Consider the following 20637-nt stretch of genomic DNA (forward strand, 5'->3'; position numbering starts at 1 on the left):
TAGAGGTAGGAACTGTTGACGACGCTGTGGACTTATTTACATCCGTTGTCCACTCAGCCATAAAGGACTTTGTGCCGGTGAAAGCATCAAAATCGAACAGGTTTCCGGTCTGGTACGACAATGAACTTCGTGACCTTCTTAAAAACAAAAAGCTTGCCTGGACTCTATGGAAATCACATCCGAGTGACTACACATATAAAAACTTTGCTAGAATTAGAAGTCTTGCCAAGAAGGTACAGCGACGTAAATATTTTGAATACATGGACTCAATTGGTGATTTTACTGTTAGTAACCCTAAAGTCTTTTGGTCTGTAATTAAATCTAAAACAAAATCTCCGGGCATACCGGCAACAATTCAAGATGAAAATACTGAAGCAAGTGATGATCAAAGACCAGACCTCTTCAATAACTACTTCTGCAAAACATTTACTTCCCTTTCGTCTACAACCCATCTCCCTCCTCTCCACCCCATCTGTTCGAACACCTTATCCATTCTCTCTACCACCCCGGGCGAAGTTCTGGCTCTCTTGCTATCGTTATCTCCACATAGATCACTTGGACCTGATAAAATTAGTCCTCTCTTTCTCAACAAAACTGCTTCAGTTATTGCGGTTCCTCTATCTATCTTATTCAATAGATGCTTCAAGGAAGGGTATTATCCCACCAGTTGGAAACTGGCTCACGTGACCCCAATATATAAATCAGGACTTAAAGATCATGTATCCTCCTATAGGCCAATATCTCTTCTTTCTGTAATATCAATTATCTGCGAAAAAATAATTAAAGACAGGCTACTTAAATTCACCTCACCTTACATCCATAGTTCTCAGCACGGCTTTCTACCGAAAAGCTCAAGTCTCTCAAACTTAAGTACTCTTCTTTCCTGTGCAGTCAAATGTATGAATAACAATACTCAATTAGATGTTATCTACTTTGATCTCTCGAAGGCCTTTGATTCTGTCAGTCACATTCATCTTCTTTATAAACTCTCCAATAGATTTAATGTACATGGCAAATTTCTCTCTCTAATCACAAGCTACTTGAAGGACCGTAAACAGAGAGTTGTTCTTTCAGGGGCGACTTCTAACCCCCAACCCGTGATCTCAGGGGTGCCTCAGGGGAGTGTACTTGGGCCTCTACTGTTTGTCCTGTATATGGATGATCTCTACACGCACTTATCAGCTCAACCTAGTGGCCTTCTGCTTTTTGCTGACGATTGTAAGTTATACAGAGAAATATCGTGTCTCCATGACACAATTGCTCTACAGGAAGACATAAATTACCTTACAGGCTGGTGTGAAATGTGGCACTTGAAACTCAACAGTAAGAAATGTGACAGTATTACTATTACTGTGAAAAAGTCTCCTGTTCCCTCCACATACCATATCAACGATTCCCCTATCACACATTCTGCTAGTCATAACGATCTTGGTGTCATCTTTGATTCAAAACTCACCTTCTCTGACCACATCTCCTCAATACTAAAGAATTCAATGCGCATGTTGGGACTTCTTTATCGATTCACCGAACTACGCACTGTTACTTCATTAGCAACTTTTTATAAGACTTTAATAGCGCCCAAGATCGAATACTGCTCTCCCATATGGGCCATGGCAGCACCTACACATCTCTCCAGACTTGATTCTGTTCTCAATTTCTTCATTGCTATAGTCCGATTTCGTGTTCCTGCACTTCGAATATTATCTAAGAAGGAGCTCTTGCGACATCTTAATATTCAGACTCCTGAAGTACGCAGAATTATCTCTGACCTGAAATATCTACATAAAATAGTTAATGGAACCTTAAGATCGGAAATATTACTTCAGGAACTATCCTTACGTGTCCCTTCCCGCATCACTCGGAATACCCACCTATTCCATCTTGCCCGTCCTAGGTTGGCTGTTATACAGAGGTCTCTTTTTTATAGAATACCAAACAGTTATAATCAAGTAACAACTGATGTGGACATTTTTTCGAGCTACCCAGTGTTTGAAAGAGCAATTAAACGAGCTTTGACGGAATAGTTTTACTTTTACACTCTTTTTTTTCTATGTTGTTGTTAGTGTTGTCTTGTTTTTTTTTCTTTCTTTTGTTAGCATGTCCCTGTGTAAAATGGCAAAGTTATGCTGTATCTGGGAAATTGTTCAATATATAAATAAATAAATAAATATCAGACAATGAATGAGTAAAGGAAAGGAAACTAACGCAGCTGGTTTGCTATACACAGAGCATCGTGGGAGACCATTCTATCTGTTTTATTGTCATTACTTATTTGAAGTAAGCCATCATAAACTTCCCCTATTTGATAACTGAGTCAGAACATCAATTCGGCTCTCCCACCTTGTGGTGGTTAATGATTTTAAAGTGAGACTGCTAATATGTTCCTTTAGTATGGCCCAACATTGAACTGACGCAGAAAAGAGTCATAAACTTTTTTTTAGCTATACAAAAAATGAAACATTTCTCAAGAAAAAAATTTGCTCTACGATTTACTATATTCGAAATGAACAATTTGTAAATTGGTGAAAAATTCGCTGTTAGAACCTAAATGTCTCTAGATGCTACAGGCTAGAACTGCCTGTCTCAAGTGAGAGTGTACCTTTTGCATACTTGGAGCGGAGTAGTAGAACATTAGTGAATAGAAAAAGTATAAAAAGACACCTTGATAATCTTATGCACTCTAGCTCAAAATCTTGTCTAGCCGCTGCAAGGGAAATATTGAACGAGATACCTGTGGCTAGTAGTTTGATAATTGAAAATGAGGAGCAATGCTCTGAATTTCCTGAGTGAGTATTTTCTTGAATGTGAGTGAAGTAAGTTCAATTACATTCTCAGGTGAACACAATTTTATTTTTCCATGTGATCCTATTACGAAGCATTATATTTGATAGTATTCTTTTCTTTTTCAAATTTTGCCGCCTATTAGACTTGCCACCCTGGGTGGTGGCACGGCTAGACCCCCCTCGCGCCGGCCCTGCTTCCGTGCCATTGTCTCCAGTGTAATTTCTTCGGGTCTTCTTTTCCGAGGACGTTTTCCCGCTTCTCTTTAGCCCCCCCCCCAAACTAATCCAAACCTCTTTCTTTTAAGTATTTAAATAGTTATTAATTCAAAAAAGATATAGAAGTTCTCATTTTGTGTAAAATATTATCTAAAGATCTAATTAGAGGAAATATGGGAAAACCTGTTTGTAAGGCTCTGGCAGCACTGATGTAAGTGATGTCGTCTGAGCTAAAGTGGTATTTGGAAGAAGTGATCCATTTGTTACGTACAAGTGTTCTTTTCATTTATATTAGTGAATTTGTATTATTTATAGTCATCAAAAAGCAAAGAAGACATAAATATGACGTCGCAACTAGGAAGAGTTATCTATTGAGCAGCTAGTGCCATTAATGGATCCTCTTGTGACAATGTATACTACAGTTGTTTAGGAAAAACTCAGCTTTTCTGGTGTTTACATTAGCAAAAGTCGGCGATAAAACAGAAGATGAAAGTTATAAATACAGCTTTGAATATATGTCGTTTGTGCACGGAGAGTGATGGAATTCTCCTAAGTATATTTGGTGAAAGAAAGGAGAACCGAAATTTTCGTAAGGAAATCGAGAAGTGTTTACCCATCAAAGTAAGCATATGACATTAAGGGATGTTTGTTCCGTGAAATTAATCTAAATTTGATCATTTGCTGTACGAGAATTGTAAATTTAGGCCTTGTAGAAAGTGTATACCAATATATACAAATGTCTGATGGGAAATATTATACAATTAAGAACAACTACAAAATACCGGTAATATATTGTCAGTATTTTACAAAATAGGAATGGCCAAAACCAATTCCTGGTGGAATCGGTTTTCGGCTCTGGACTGATACAGTTCCGGAACCGGTTCTGGAAACTGGATCTCAAAGGTTCCACCGGACCCGGAACTTTGTGGCCATCCCTACGGTCAACCCGAGCTGCTGGCAGACTGTGAACAGTGTGCTAGATGAAATGATAGAAGCGAGAGGCAGGCGGCCGCTTGTCTCATTTGACTAAACAAACTGGGTAACTGGCAAACTTATTGGATAAACAGGCAAACTAGCAACCTTATTTGGCTAAACTCCCACTGGTGGACCAAAATTTTTTTCTGAGGGGCACAAGCGCGTGGTCCTCTTTGCAGTGTTTTGAAGGTGAACTTTGTGCCTCCTTTACGGTCTTTTGGGGCTTTCGGATCCAGGTCCGGAACCGGTTCTGAAAACCGGATCTCGACAAGAGTTTACTTAGGCCCTTTCATTCAATTGAATCGTTGGGGGGCGCGGTGGCTCAGTGGTAGAGCGTTCACCTCCGGTGCCTGGGTTCCCTGGTTCGATCCCAGCTCGCGCCGTGTGGACTTTGTGCTGAACAAACACCGTGCTCGTGTGTTTCCTCGTGGTTCTCCCGTTTCCTCCCACTTTCTTCATTCCACCATTTCACTCATCTCTCATCATCGCCGTCTTCTTTAGCCTAACCGTCATAACCGTTGGACATAATACCTAAAAGTTTCATTTCATTTCAATTGAATCGTTCAATGAACCGATTCATAACGAACCGGATCCTCGGAACAGTTCGTGAGATATCACCAGGAGTACCTACCTACTCTCCTAAATGTAGGAGATTAAATGTAGACCCCTACATTTACTCCACTAATTGTAGGGTTCTACTAAGTTCTTTATGGATGGCATTTAGGATCACCCTAACTCGTTTTATGGCTCTAGAACCGAGTGCCTTTTTCTTTTTTTAAATTGTGATAAAGATACAAAACAACGAGCCCTACGGCGCTTCTAACCCCCTTCGCTCGCTCAGCTATATTTTGTGAAATAAGTAACACAGGAGATCTTACATGTGCGAGATTGGAAGAGATACTAAAGATACCCGTTTTTTATATAACGATTATCATAAGCAAGTGTATTTATTCATATTCTCTCTCACCTCTAGTGTTAGGGGTGCTTGCCTCGGTCTTGGATAAGTGAATTCATGAAGAGTGGCATAGTGTCCGTGTATGGAAAGGTTCTAGAACACAGGTTCCTCCATATAGGTTAGTTCCTTTTTGTGCCAAATTTTAATATTTAATTCACATAGTATTGCCTACCGAGCGTTAGCGAGTGAAGGCGGGTTAGAACCTCGCAAGGCACGTTATTTTCTGTCTTTATTACAGCTCAGTGGGAAGGGGGACCTGTGTTCTAGAACCTTGCAGGGTTCTAGAACACTGGTTCACATGAATTGAGTTGTAGTAAATAAAGTAATAAACATAGCTACTAACCCACTTTCATTCGGTATCGCTCGCTCGGTATCACAGTGAATTGAGTATTGAGTTTTGATTAAGAAAAGAATCAACGTGGTTACTAGTTTACCTATGTGTGCGGATCAGCGTTCTAGAACCTTGCCATGTGGATTTCGTAGTAATACGAGTTCCTATAGCACTTATAATGGTTTCACGCTAGTAACGCTACATTTGTAAACATCCTTTGTACAGTGTGCAAAAGTATTCCATGGACAGAAAATACTATCTAATGTAGTCTTCTTTCATTTATTTAACATCGTTTAGCATTTGCAGTTGTTTCAGTCTAGTAACGCTGCACTTGTAAACATAAAATACACTGATTTGCAGGTTGGGTGTCTATACAAATAAGTTTACTAAATATGATTCATTCTTTGTAAATTAAGAGATTTTATCTGTGAATTCTCTAAAAAGTAGTGCCTGTAATCTTAATCTGCACCAAAATTCCATTTCATATTTGCATTCCCATTGCATATGTATGGGGAAAGAGTAAAGTGAGGTAAAGTTCAATTGTTGGTATCACACTAAAATAAAAAAGTGCAAATATTTATCAAAATAGTGACAGTGATGATTTAATTATGTTTGTAAAAGAAAATCTCCAAAATTAAAAGTTGTAAAAAACGAAACAATAAAAAAGAAACCAACTATTTCCAAGTAGTGCAGTGCAAAAAAATGTAACATGGCAATGACTAATCCATCCTACTTTCATTTTCATTGGTCTCCTTCCAAAAATACTACTATTTCAATATTCAAATAATCAATTGCGAATAAAATCACACATACGTTAAAAATGGACCCTATAACATCCACCTGGGACAAACTAAAATAAAAACCACCTGTTAACCATATCCCACGATTGAGTAGCTCTCACAACTACCACACAGGTAACACGTCATACACACCGTACAAGATTACAATACCAACAAATCATAATATTTAAAACCATAATTCACTATAGAAGTGTGCTTACTCACTCTCGCCCCAAAACAACACACTCTATCTCGAAGTGTGTATTAACTTAGTCTTTATGTTGAATAAAGTTTAACACAAGCAAGTTGACAAAAGGCAAGCTAATGAAAAGTTACTCTCACGAAGAGTATATTCACTAAACAACAAAACATTCCCGCAAAATACGAAGAGCAACTGAAACAGTAGACGTTGGTAACAAGGTAAGACAAGACTTAATATAATGTAAGTAGTTTAGATATAATGTAAGTAGTTTAGTGCGAAAGGAAGCATTTGTGCACCCAGATTGGTCTATACTTTTTATCTTATCTTGGTGTTAGGAATCACCTCCCAAACGTTGTCGGTATTGTTCTGAAACGCCCTGTATAATGCACACTAAATGACAGTGTAAGGCATTCATCATTTCTGTTTTCTTTGGATAATTCCATGTTCTTTGTTAAGTAGCCCTTTCCACTCCAATAAAGGAAATGTCTTGAGGAAACAGGGAAGGGCTGTTCTAGTCTACACAGAATGACAACTGCTAACGCTTTTTAAACGTCAGGTTTAGTAGGCCAGGAGAAATTTCTCCCGATCCGCGTCATAAAATTGACTGTCCGTATATTACCCTCAGACTCTTCCACAGTCCCTGAAAAGAAAACAATTAGTTGATCATAAGATTGAGACTTCAATAGGTTAAAAACAGATACCATCCATCTTGACTTGACTGAAGTTTTACCTCCGGCTACCTGACAGCCCCAAATCTGAACTTCCGCGAAACAATCCTTAAATGGGCTAGGACCCACCAGCCGGCCTTTCAGTGTGAATGACACTTGGTCAGCGTGTCGGCTCCTACGACCGTTGCGATGGTCTGCGCGATCAGGTTTCAGTACATCTCTACTCAAATGAGTTTTTCAATTGCCTCACTGTGCGAAGTAAACACCATTAATTTTTGAGCTTCCACCGGGAAACAAACCTAGAACCACGCACGAAAGGCGAGCATACTAGTCACTAGACCATAAACGAGCTTTATTTCTATCAATATATTGAAAGAAGCATAACAAACACTATAGGATTATCAACTCCGTAAACTTGTCTCAACACCGTGGATTCCTTAGTTTTCAGATGGACATGGAGTTGAGAAAATCGAATATAATTTATCTTTACCGGCCCACTTTTTAACCAGTACATGTGAGTAATTGTGTACGAATTTTCTACGTTAAGGCGTAGGTTCCTCAAGGGAAAGAAGGTATATACCATACAAATACATTCAGTAATAAATACCATGGTGTTGAGTATCAATTAATATACGCACCTGCTTTCCACACACAAAAAATATTTTTCCTATAGCTTTTAACACATGCACACAACTTTTTCTGTTCTTCAGTCAAACATGTCTGCCTTGTCTTCTTGTGGGTGTTGCCAATGTGGACGACCATGCTATCTGTTGAGAGCAATGATAATTTTTTCTATTGCCATGGAGTTGAGACGAAATAGAGGTGACAGAAACGAAGCATAGTCAAGCTTTCGAAAATAATCGTTATAAAGGTTTACTTTCCACAAAACCGAAACATTGAAGTGTTCTGTTCCATTTAATTACGATTAAATGATGTTTGATTTGCGACTTCAGTTGTAATTTATTGATTAAAATCAGTCAACTGTAGTCTGTGACAGCCCATGGTGTTGAGAAATTGGGTAATAATTAATTTTTACGTATGTTTCGTGTTATATTTGCAAACTGTTATACATAGCATACCTACTGTGTGACGGTTACTACCAAACAAAATAAAAATGAGGTGATTCTTTCTAGTAGTAGTTTGAAGAAATGCCCGAGACAGAAAATTTCCCTTTTTCGTGGAATCACCTAAATATATATATATATAAAGCAGGGTGGATTGATTTAAATCAGTCTGATTTAAATCACGATTTAAATCAAGATTTAAATCACTTGATTTTTTAAATAAAAATCATTGATTTAAATCGAATTCCGAAATAAATTAATTTAAAGTGAAAATAAGTAAATTCCGGTCTCTGTTCTGTTATTTCGATTATGGAAGTTAACAATCATAATACAATGAGACTCAAATATACAGTATAGTATGAAAACAAGTGTCATGCAGAGGATGATTATGGAAAATCCCGTTTTGAACAGGTAACGGAGCAATCCTGCTTTCTTCTTTTCGTAACATTGGGTTTGGGTTTTAAAATCGTTAACTATTCCAACGAAGAAATCACCATCGACATTTAAGACAAAAATTCTTTTTTGTGCGTGTCTGTTTGTTTGTTCCCAGATAATAGGGCGTACTTAGAGGGGTCCTATCACCTCTCCATTTTTTTTTTTTTTTTTTTGTTTTGTTTTGTTTTGTTATTTTATAACTTTAGGCGAAATTTATGTATTTCATGCCGCAAGCTAGTTCTGAGTTTTTAAAAATAGGCCCCTGCCAAATATCAATAAGTTTTGTAAAAAAAAAGTGTCGTTTTGATAAACGTTGCTGTACTTTCTCCTTAATGCTTAACCTTTTAAATTATATCACCTATTTTTAGGTGATAGGGTAGAATCTTCATTATTGGATTAAAAAAGTACCAATAAGGTTTTTTACTTCGTTTTCTTCAAGACTGGTAGCATTTTAGAACACATTACATATGCTTTCATGCCTTTCTGCGTTGAAGCATAGTATGTGATGACGTCATAAATTTAAAAAGATATTTTTTGTTATGCGTATTATTATTATTATTTGGCAGGTTACATTTTGCATTTAGAAAACTGAAATTTTACACACTCGTTCAGTGCACCCCTTTATAATTTTCAGATGTTTTCAGATTTCTGCGTGGAAACAGTGGGGTCCAGAGGGGCAAAAATGTTTTTAAAAAAGGATATTTTTAACAAAAGTAGCTTTTTTCGTGATTTTCCCGCCTCAGATGGAGACATATGAATGGTACCATTTGAAAGGCTGTTCTATTCTGAAGAAAATGATGTACGTACTATGCTCCTAGGATAAATAGGGATGTCTCAAGAAATTGTTACCTGAGATCTTGTTTTATACGGGAATCTTGGGTATTTGGGGAATATTATTTTTCGCGGGCTTACTTTTGCACCTACAAGACTGAAATTTTGCACGTTTACTCAGTGCACCCTTCAGCATTTTTCAGATTTGTTTCAGATCTCTGCCTTAAAACAGGGGGAGGGGTCCACAGAGGTAAAAATTTAAGAAAAAAGATATTTTTAACAGAAAATTCCTTTTTTCGTGATTTACCCTCCCCAGATACATGCTGGAGACATTTGAAGGGTACCGTTTGAAAATTTGTTTTATTCTGAAGAGAATGATGTACGAATCATGATCCTAGGATAAAAAAGGATGTCTGAGGAAATGTTCATATTACATCCGGGTCATCTGGGGCATTGTGGAAATGTTCTTATCTTATTGTTAAATAGTTTCCTCACCCTTACTACTCAAGATAGAATCTTGAAATTTTGTATACACATTTAGTACAGCCCTTAGTATTTCCTAGTTGATTTTGAGATCTGTGCGTGAGAACACAGGGGAATCCAGAGGGGATTTTTTTTTTAATTTAATTTTATTTTTTAAATGCAGGTTACTCTCAAAATTTCCCACTTCAGGGACATGATAGGGAAATGTGAATGTTACCGTTTCAAAAGCTGTTCTAATCTAAAGAGAGTGATGTATGTACCATGATCCCAGGATAAATAGGGATGATGCTGTAGCTGCTTGAATGGAAGTCTATAATTTATCTTTAAAAAGAGCCATAATTTAAAAGGGTTAAGAAACATTGTTTGGGATTGATATAGGTTAACAATTGGGGATAATTCAAAAATCAACCCCAATACTTTCACTTGAATGGCATAATTAGCATTTAATACTAATTCCTAATGCTTTTTCTTCAGTTTGCGACTTGTATTATACGAGGAAAAAGATTTGATTTAAATCAAAAAAATCAACAAAAATGATTTTTTTTAAAAAAAATCATGATTTTTTTCCACCCTGATAAAAAGCGAAAGATCAAAAAATTATATAACGTTTTGCCATCGTTGTATAAAAATGATATCATTCTTTTTCTGGTGAGATCCTGTAATATACAATAGTTATTATTTACAAAATATAATATTAAAAATATTCGAACAACAATGGCTACATCAGTTTAATGTGTTTTTGACAATGCCTGTAGGATATATTTGAGTTGAGTTGAGTTTAGGCTTTAGCGTCTCTCTCAGTAGTGAGTCTGTATGAGACGTGGACGTGTAGCTTGACGTTCAATCCGAACCACGTGAGCTCCCGCCGGAAATCGAACCTGGATCTGTAGGACGTATTGAATGTATGCATAATAAACACTGCATCGTATAGGTAATAACATTTTATATTTGGTTACCTTTGTAAAGGATCTTGCTTGCACTATAAGTAGTTGGTGCCGTATATGGGACGAATACTATTATCTGTATAATGAAACATAGTCCATTCTTTAATATTTGGTATTCCTAATCTTTATGCTTCACCCATTCCTTTCACATCTACTTTCTGGAACCACAGAGGAAAGAATGATTACTGGCACTGCTTAGCTGTATTAGGCCAATGGACTAGAATATGTCTTCACATAGAACACTCAGAAGATATATTTTAGTAATAAGAATGCGGTGTAATGCTATGATACTACTGATGATACAACTGCGTATGGTATGTGTGTTCTTAAGTTTACCAATGTATATTATACATATATACGGAAAGCATCAGCAAGCAAAGCTGTGTAGGAGAAACTTTGTATATTTCTGAAGAAATGTATGCAAAGAAGCTATAAACTGTATTTTTGGAATTAGATTTCTTTCCTACTCTGAAAGTTTGTTCGTACCATACCATTTTCCCATCTCGAAAATTCAAGTGAGAAAAATCTCTGCAGCAAAAGTTCTAATGCTAGATATAGTAGTTGTAATGTGATATAATGCTGCTTTACTTTCTTTATTTAATAAAATTGTCGGAGTTTTAGAACAGTCTAAAATTTCAGAATGATCAAATAATTCCGAATGAGTATTATTTTCATTATAAGAAAGGGGAATTATTATAATAGATTTGCGATGCAATCAAAGACGAGAACTTACTGAAAGTTTGATTAGGTTTAAAATTGGAATCAGTTAACCTAATTGGGAAGAATTAACATTGTAATTTATTCTATGGACGAAATAATTGTACCAGTTTCAACAAAGTTAGTTGTGAGAGTTATAGTGTCAGACGTAGAATGGTTAATTTATTTTTATCTTTTAATATTCAAACTGAAAGTTGTTGCAGAAGATTTCTGCAAAAACTGTACTTCTTTGAAATAAGGGAAAACTATATAATCTTTTTGTAAACAGATCATAATTCGCTTATACAGCATTTACTTTAGAATATTTATACTATTTATATTGTTTCAGGTTGTTCAGGATGATAATTTGCCACAAAAAATATGTCATAAATGTGCGTATCATCTCTCACTATGTATGACATTCCACGAAAATACATTGAAAAATCGCCATAAGCTGAAGAAAATGGATTCTTCAAAGGACTTCTGCTATTTATGCTTGGACGAAGAAGGTATTCTGTTTGCGTTATTTATCGACAAAGAGAAGCAGTTAAATTTTTCACTCAAACTGGATGACTGTTTGTCATTAAAGGTGAGTCTAACAATTTGATCATCTCTTAATACTTTATAAACCACTGTTATGCTGTATTTTCCGCCAATTTATGATCGGATGTGAATGTTCTAAAATAATACTTTTATTTATCATAATTATGAAATCACGATGATGATATTGTAATGCTACCTACCGTTTCCCTTGGGTACTGGCTTCCAGAGTAGTCCCTAAAGAAACAGTTGATAACAACCTGGGTCAGAGCTCGTGTCCTGTCCAAGCGTAAATTGACAGTAATAAGATAAAATAAGCGATATGACATAAATAGCCTCAGTGGTTCGGAAACTCAAGTTTAATTGTACTTAGTTTGTACACACACTTGCATATATACGACTGGCAAGCTGACGATCCATAAGCATTCGCGCACACACAAATAAAAAAGAGAATATTACCTTGGGCGAATTCCTATTTATTGAATAGACGTGTATATGTTAGAGATGCAAGGGCTCGGAAAAAATCTTTTTTTTTTTCTGTTTCGCTTTTTTGCTTGGGAAATTTTGCTTTAAATTGATAAAGCAGACTTTGTTTCGCTTCTCTACAGCACAAAAACTCATTTAATTAGTGGTTGATATACCTAAAATAAACCATGAATTTCGGGGATTTTTTTTAAAATTCTTAACATATTTACATTATGAATTCCTAAGGATTAACCAATAGATGTAATAATTTTTTAATCTCTTATACACAAAAGTAAGTACTTTTATTTTTTAAAAAATGATATACAAATAACTAGCAAAATTGTAGTATTTTTACTTCAAAATATCACACAACCTCTTTTTGAAACAAATAAAATAAAACATGAGAGAAATACATTTATATGATAATCTTAAAGGCTGCACATCAAGAGTTTGGTTTCGGGTGGTTCTGCACATTCTTGAAACTTTTAAATTTTAACTTTCATATACATTGTACGGATATTTCGAACAAATTTTTCATTCATTGTTCACATACGTATTAATTTGTTACCACCTATCAGGTGCTTCGGATCTGCAAAATCGGTAAAATTCCGAATTCTATAATGCACTGACTGTTCCTTAAGCTTGTTTAGAATCGGGCAAGTACCGAATTTTCTGTTCATGGATCGTATGCGTAATAGACCGTTCATCTGATCGTGTTGTTTCCTAGGCTTATAACTACCATCACGGCTTACCCAGTCCTGAAGGTTTCTGAATTTTTAACAACAGGAATTCAACTTTTTTGCTTTTGGATTACTTTGGTCATTTTGGATTACTTTTATATGTCTTGGTATCTCCCCCCCTCCGGTGACCCCCGACCCGGGGCCGAATAGCGTGAATTTGGAAGTTTATGCGACTGGAGTTTCACCATTGATTTCAGCGACCGCGAAAATATGAATTCGACATTAATAGCTCAAGTGGTAGAGCGTTGGCTTCGCATTCGGAAGGTCGTGGCTTCGAATCCCGCTGCCTCCCATCCTGACTGAGGTTTTCCAGGGTTTTCTCAGTCCTACCAGGCAAATGCCGGGATGGCACCTACTAAACAGGCCCTGGCCGATACCTTCCCATTGTTAATCCTTTCCATTGTTAATGTTGGATATTCAATGTAAAATGGCCTCTGAGCTGTATCTGGTGATTGTTAAATAAATAAATATCGGTCATTTTCTACTACTTTTACATGTCCAGGTAAACGCCCCCCTGAGACCCCCCTGGTTCGAATTTCGACAAAAACGTTTAACTCTGGTCTGGAGCCTGGACCAAGTTATTCGTGACTAAAATTTGGTAACTCTCAGTCAATTTGTCTGGTTCCCAAGCCGGTTCCGGTAAACACCCCCCTGAGACCCCACTGTTTCAAAATTAACATAAAAAACGCTTCGTCTTGATCTGGGGCCTGGGCCAAGGTACCCCTGACCAAAATTTGGTAACTCTCGGTCTACTCGTCTAGTCCCCATGCCGCACACAGACAGACAGACAAACACACAAACTCTTTATTTTATTTATATTAGAAGATAGTTTACAAGACAGTATTCAGTATGTACTTTTTATAATAATTGAGGTCATAACGAAAGGAAAATTGTTATATTTGAGTAAACAGGAGAAAGACGCAAATATTGCAAAATCTTTTATTATTTTGCTCGAAATTTCTTCATAGTTTGTTATTAAAATACTTGCCAACATATCCTCATTTTATTGTCCTAACAAACCAATATATGTTGATAGTAAAGTAGTTTAGATTGATCGAGCTCCTGGGCCTTCAGAATTTCATGTCACTCCCCCCTCCCCGTTACGAAATCCTGGCTAAACGAACCAATATATGTTCCAGTAAAAAGTTTAGAGTAATCAAGCCCCTTTTGTGATGACCACAGTATTTCATGTCACGGACCCCCCCCCCCCTCACAAAATCCTGGCTACGTGCCTGAAGAAGGTAGGAACGCTTTTAAAGTTTTAACTGGAAATGCAATCGGAAAACGTCCATTAGGAAAACCTAGGGGCAAATGGGAGGACAATATTAAGATGGATCTCGCAGAAATAGGAATACAAAGTAAAAGCTGGATCCAGTTGGCTAAGGATAGAAGTCAGTGGAGAGCCTTTGTGAACGCGGAATTGAACCTTCAGATTCCGTAAGTCATAGAGAGAGAGAATATATTTAAGTTGAGCACAACTGCACAACAACCATGAGTGAGTGGTTAGTTTTTGCATTTCTATCGGGAAGTCCGGGATTCAATCCCGAATTCGAGCATTTTGACAAAAGTTATTCTTGATTCCATCTGTGAATGTAGAGATAGTGCATGTACTGTGAATCCTGACCGACTTCCTTTATCATTTTTAAATCGTTGTTATTACTAATTACCAGCAGTGACGGATTTGCGAATGGGGTTAGGGTGGGGATGTCTTACAGATTGAAGCCTGTATCCCGAAATTACGGAATTTCTAAAACAGTCGAAATATTTGTTATGCCTTTACTCATAAACTTCAAGCTCTCCTCAAATAAAAATTAGATATTTTTAGAAAAATTAACATTAATATGGAAAAACCTTCCCAAAATATTTTTCTAAATCCGCCACTGATTATCAATGTAAAATGGTCTTCAAGGTTGTATCCGGGAGATTATTGCTGAATACTTACAAAACGAAATATTAGTTATGCCTATACTCATAAACTTCAAGTTCCTCCCAAATAAAAATTAGGAAATTTTAGAAAAACCAAACACTAAGCAGAGAAACACCTCCCAAAATACTTTTCTGAATCCGCAACTGATTATTTCTATAAAACTGTATTCAAGGATGTATCCGGAAGATTACTGCTAAATCATTGCACAGCTACAGTGTAACAAAAATGTGGAATTACGCTCTGACAGATATACTGACAAACATACGCTCTGACGGGTATATTGAAAAACATAAGTTTAACTTATGTGCTAGAAGCTAGAGTAGGCCTACTAATCTCTAAGAAATGAAATACGGATGACTAAAAAGAAATGACTTAGAGAATAAAAAAATTGTCGATAACTCAGAAGTTAAAATAAAGTTAAATATCCTCTACAATTGCCTTCAAATACTACGTACTGTATGTTTACTTTAATTCATAAAACATATGCTCCATCCATCATGATGGTAAATTCCAGAGCGAAATATGATATTTAGTTCGTGAAATCTTATTTACCTTTAGTGTATATTATAAGAAAGCTATTCAAATAGAAAAATCATGAAAATGAAAAAAGCCAAAATTTCCAAAATTCTAGTTTTTTTTTCAAAAAAGCCGGCTTTTTATGTGCAAAAAACCATCGATTCAAAAAAGCCGGCTTTTTTACATCTCTAGTATACATATATATATATATATATATATATATATATATATATATATATATATATATATAATATAGTAAACGAAAGGATATAACAACACACAAAATTTTCACTTAATATAGCATGAATGCTTGAGCGAATGACACTGCATACATACTTGAGAAATATAAAACACTTAATATCACGAAAATATATGTAGATATATATATGGTAGATGAAAACACTGAGAATATAGCCCTTTGGTTGTTTTTGTTATCACATTCACTAAATTACATTCACGTTGAAGTTAGGCTTTCTAGGGGCCATGAGTGTGGGGATTGGAGGGAACACCAATTTCTGATGAGCCTCTGCAACTCCAAAGATGATGCCCTTTATAAAGTAGTTACGTAAGCAACACTTTGTCCACTTTTCCAGTTGATGCTGTGATTATGATTCCACAAAAACTTAATACTTCTTCATAGCCATCACATACTAGTACATAAGTAAGTTTGTCTGCCGGAGACTTTTCGTTCCTCCTTCACTCAATACCAAGCGCCAACACCTGGGAAAATCCCTTTTGTCATGTCCCTGGTTGGCAGTGTATTTTAAAATTTAATAAGAAAAATACAAAAGTTTGTATATCCCTACATGATACAAATATAATTGTGGTATATTCAATAGCTCTGGCAACACGTGTTTTAGTTTCGTGGAAGAAAAAAAACAAAAAAACTGGAGATTGCAATTAAATAAGTGTTGCAGACCAACTGTAAGAGTTCAGTCCATAACGGATAGATTTTTCATCTCATAGTTCGATACAAAACAGTTTATTAAAAGAGAATGCACATTGGCAATTGTGGAGGTTAACCATTCTGTCTGTAATTCATACAGAGTGTGAGCGCTGTTCCCACGATAGTTGAGATAACAAAACGTTAGTGCGTGGGAATGCAACGTTCAACGTGCACCTGCTTACAATGTAACAATTTCGTGTCTAAAAGGATTTCCAAACATTAATAATTATTGATATGAAGAATACATCGAAAATCATGAGTTGGTAACTTCACTCAAGAAAAGAAAATTTTGCTGTTCCGAAGCACTCTGCTGATGAGATAAGCATTTGGTTCAGAAAGAGTGATTTCTTTGACGGCGACAATGAGTCTGAGGAACACCTGCAGGCAAAGAAAGAACAGAGTTTCTCACCAGCTCGGAAGCGTTCAGAGCGAAACAAGAAAAATAATTTCTCCTTTTATATGAATAAAATAATAATATTACATGACGATTAAAAGTTGAGAAAATACACATTCTGTCCAAAAAGTGTAACGTTGTGGCCATTCTGACGCTCATAGTAATGTCATTCAATTTCGAGGAGGATTTATTCAAGTTTGTATAAATATATTTATATATATGGAAAAAGTAATAGCAAGCCTTTGCAATTTTACGCATTTATAAGGATTTCAAAGATGTTTATACCTAAATATGCACAAACATACAATGATATGTACATCAAATTAAAGGAAATTTTATATAGAATCCAAATCTACTCACAGAAGTTACGTATCTTTACAACAGTTGATGATATTCAACAAAATATGACGTCAATTGTTAAGTGAAGTGGAAGTAAGTGAAGCGTACCCAATTGATTTTGGCTCAAGCTAATACTTAATTGGATGTTCACGTTAGCAATCACATCTTTGCATCGTTGTGGCATGGAGTTTACTAAGTTTTGTAGTGTCTGTATTGAAATGCAGTGTTGCCAGACGTCATTTATTGCTTGAATTAACTCAGCTCTCGTTGTAGAATGTCTTGCACGAACCTTATCCTTCAAAACACTCCATAAATTTTCAATTGGGTTAAGTCGGGCGAATCACCAGGCCAAGGAAGTTGGGTAATATGACGTAAAGACAGCATATAGTCTTTTATAACTCTGACACGATGACAGGGAGCAGAATCGTTTTGATAAATAAAGGAACCACCGTTGAATAAATCTCTACCCGCAGGTATCGTTGTTGTTTCAAGAATATAAGTTTGAGCATGAACAACACCATCACAAATGAAATGACGGATTTGTGTTTTCTTTCCCACACATTTTGTTGAATATCGTCAATTGCTGCAAAGATACGTAACTCCTGTTCGGATTCTACATAAAATTTCCTTTAATTTGATGTATATATCATTGTATTATTGTGCATATTTAGGTAGAAACTTCTTTGAAATCCTTATAAATGCGTGAAATTCCAAGGAGTTGCTATTAATTTCTCCACGACTATATATATATATATATATATGGTGGGTGTAATAAAAATACGGAATTTTAATTTCCGATTGGAGTAAAGTTATTCATAGTTCGATTATCAATTCTTTCTCGTCTTTTAAAACTCACGAAAATGCTACACCTGAATGCTTATTATTGTTTCTCAGAATGTTAGGGTACAATGTTGTGAGAACTCCTAATTAAAGCCTAGGATATATATGAGTGTGATGTACAGTATCATGTCCATGGATTTCCTCGACGTTCTTCTGTTTCCCCCCGCATTATCATTCCACTAATTCTTACTTAACAATTTTCTTTTACTAATCGCCTACAGAGTAAGACCATAGGACATAAGTAAAAAAAAAATATTTCAGTTGAAAAAACTAATTTGATCTTCGATGCAAAGACTCAATCGAAAATGTTTAATCTTGTCAGTCAGCAGTAAAATATCAGGACGCTATCTTATATGGTTTTACCCAAGCCATCTTCTTCCTCAATCATTTCTTCGGTAAGGATCACTTCTACCTGTATGTTCAGCAAGGATCATTTGACTCAGTTCTATCAGCACGAAGCTGGTGCCACGCAAAGTTAGTAATATAAATTGAAGAAAGAAAAGTGCATTCATGCTTAGTAGGGTTTGCCCAAGTGGGCTCAGCTCGAAAAAACCGGTGTTTTTTTTCGGGCTGGGCCCACCTGAAAAAAACACTTCGAAACCCACCTGAGTTTTTAAGCTTTTGGTTAGTGTATTATTGGTACAAATAAGGTGATCACATTGAAAGTGTTTTTTATCAGATTTTAGACTTTCTTTGGGCGAATTAGAGGATTTCACGTTAAGGTATATAACAACATTTAACATAAGACCTTTATAAAGTTCTGAATGCACTGAATGGATTTAAAAAAAAAAAAAAAAAAAAAAAAAAAAACAGCAGCTTGAGATAGTTATAGAACAAATTAATGTATGGGTTATGCTTATAGCCTATTTGAAGTAAAATGTGCAATTTTATATTTTAGAGAATACTTTCCGTGAATAGTGTGCTCGCCAACTCGGCGACAGCGAGGAATGTTATCCCTCATACATTTGACGGGTTTACGTTTTGTTTTTTGTTTAGTTCTGGAAAATTTGTGTATTTGTCCACCAAAACGTCACCAGATATTTTGTTTTTAACTTTTTTTTTTCAAACAATAAATTAAATTACAGATGCACATATGTTATGTTGTAGCTTATTGTGAAAAAGTTTATTTTTAAGTTTATACAACCTTCGCTTTAGGCTATTTTTACTTTTGAATGCTTTAACAATTTTCTCACCTTCCGCGTACCAAATATTTGCACTGAAAAATATTATTTTAATTGTTTATTTTGTTGTATGTTAATAAAAACTTTATGCACTATTAAGTGATAATTTATTTATTGTGTGATAATCCCCCTCTGGGAATTAATGAGCAGCTACTGATAACGTCCGCATTAATAAAAAAAAACTTTATGCACTATTAAGTGATAATTTATTATGTAATAATTGAACGCAGAAGCATCGGAATTCAATACTTCAACAATAAAACTATTCATTTTACACTGGAAGATATTTAATTTCATTTAAGATATTTTGAAACAATTACTTTATAAAATATGAATTATATATTTGTCAATTGTTTTAAATTAATTTTCGGGAAAGAACCGTCTCGCAACAAGTGCTCGGGAAATTTCCGTAATTGAACGCACAAAGTATCGGAAGTGAACTTTAACAATAAAGCCATTTATTTCACGCTGGAAGATGTTTATTTCATATAAGACATTTTGAAACATTTATTTATTTCATACAACATAAATTCTATCTTTGTTTTAAATTAATAGACTCATTTTAGTATTCATATTTGGCGAACGTCAGTCAGGCTTCTGGATGACTTGATTTACATTTGTTCGTTTGTCTGCCGAACTCCTTCATGGCTAAGCGGTTAGCGTACGCGTCTTCGGCGTGGGAGACCCGGGTTCGACTCCGGGCGGGAGCTCATGTGGTTCCGATTGCACGTTAATTAGTAGATCCCGTCTGATATAGTCTTCCTGCTGAAAGGGACGTTAAACACAAAATCAACTCAAACTCATTTGTCTGCCTCTACCACACGCACTACAGGATACAACTTTCGGTCTTTTAAGTTAAAATTTTCAGAGTGCAGGCCCGAGACACTAAATTTCCTGTATAGATTTTGACGGAATACCAACGGAAAATTCCAAATTGGCGGCTTTTTTTTTTTTTTTTTTTTTTTTTTTTTTCAAAATAGTGAGTATCCGCGCTACAAAGCGCAATTTTCCGTCTTTTAAGTTGAAATTTTGACGATGGAAACACGAGATATGCTAAATTTCTGTATAGATTTTCTCGGCGATCCAATGTAAAATTTCAAAATGGCGCCCATTATTTTTAAAAACAGCTGTGAGTAGAAAGTTGTTGCAAGTTATAACAATGACAATCTTGAAATACAAATCATAACTATAAATTACATTTTAACACTTTTACCCCAAAGACATTGAAATATTTCGAAAAAACCCAATTAAACCCGAAAATACCCGAAAAACCCACACGGGCCCAGGCGGGTTGGGCTTTTTCAAAAAAAAGCCCGTTTTTTTTTCAAACCTTGATGCTTAGAGTCTGCAGATATAAGCAAATAACTCCCATTTAGCAAAATACAAATGAAATCGAATTGGAAGAGAACTACATGTAGTATCAGATAGTCTTTCTACATAAATGCGA

At 35.7% G+C, this 20637-nt stretch overlaps 1 protein-coding gene across 2 annotated transcripts in view; it reads left to right on the top strand.

Moving 5' to 3' along the window:
• Positions 1–3194: 3194 nt before the first annotated feature.
• LOC145680886 (uncharacterized) overlaps positions 3195–20637 on the top strand; it is a 54865-nt gene continuing 37422 nt past the window's right edge. Inside the window, exons 1-2 of one of the 2 annotated variants that reach the window (XM_081752038.1) lie at positions 3195–3620; positions 11652–11891. In XM_081752038.1, coding sequence (XP_081608164.1) covers positions 3486–3620; positions 11652–11891 — 375 coding nt within the window. In that variant the 5' untranslated portion in view covers positions 3195–3485. The remainder of the gene's footprint in view (positions 3621–11651; positions 11892–20637) is intronic. The other variant, XM_081752037.1, reaches the window with a different exon arrangement.

The sequence above is a fragment of the Thermobia domestica genome, chromosome 3 (genome assembly GCF_964235325.1).
Source record: "Thermobia domestica chromosome 3, izTheDome1.hap1.1, whole genome shotgun sequence".
Classification (NCBI taxonomy): domain Eukaryota; kingdom Metazoa; phylum Arthropoda; class Insecta; order Zygentoma; family Lepismatidae; genus Thermobia; species Thermobia domestica.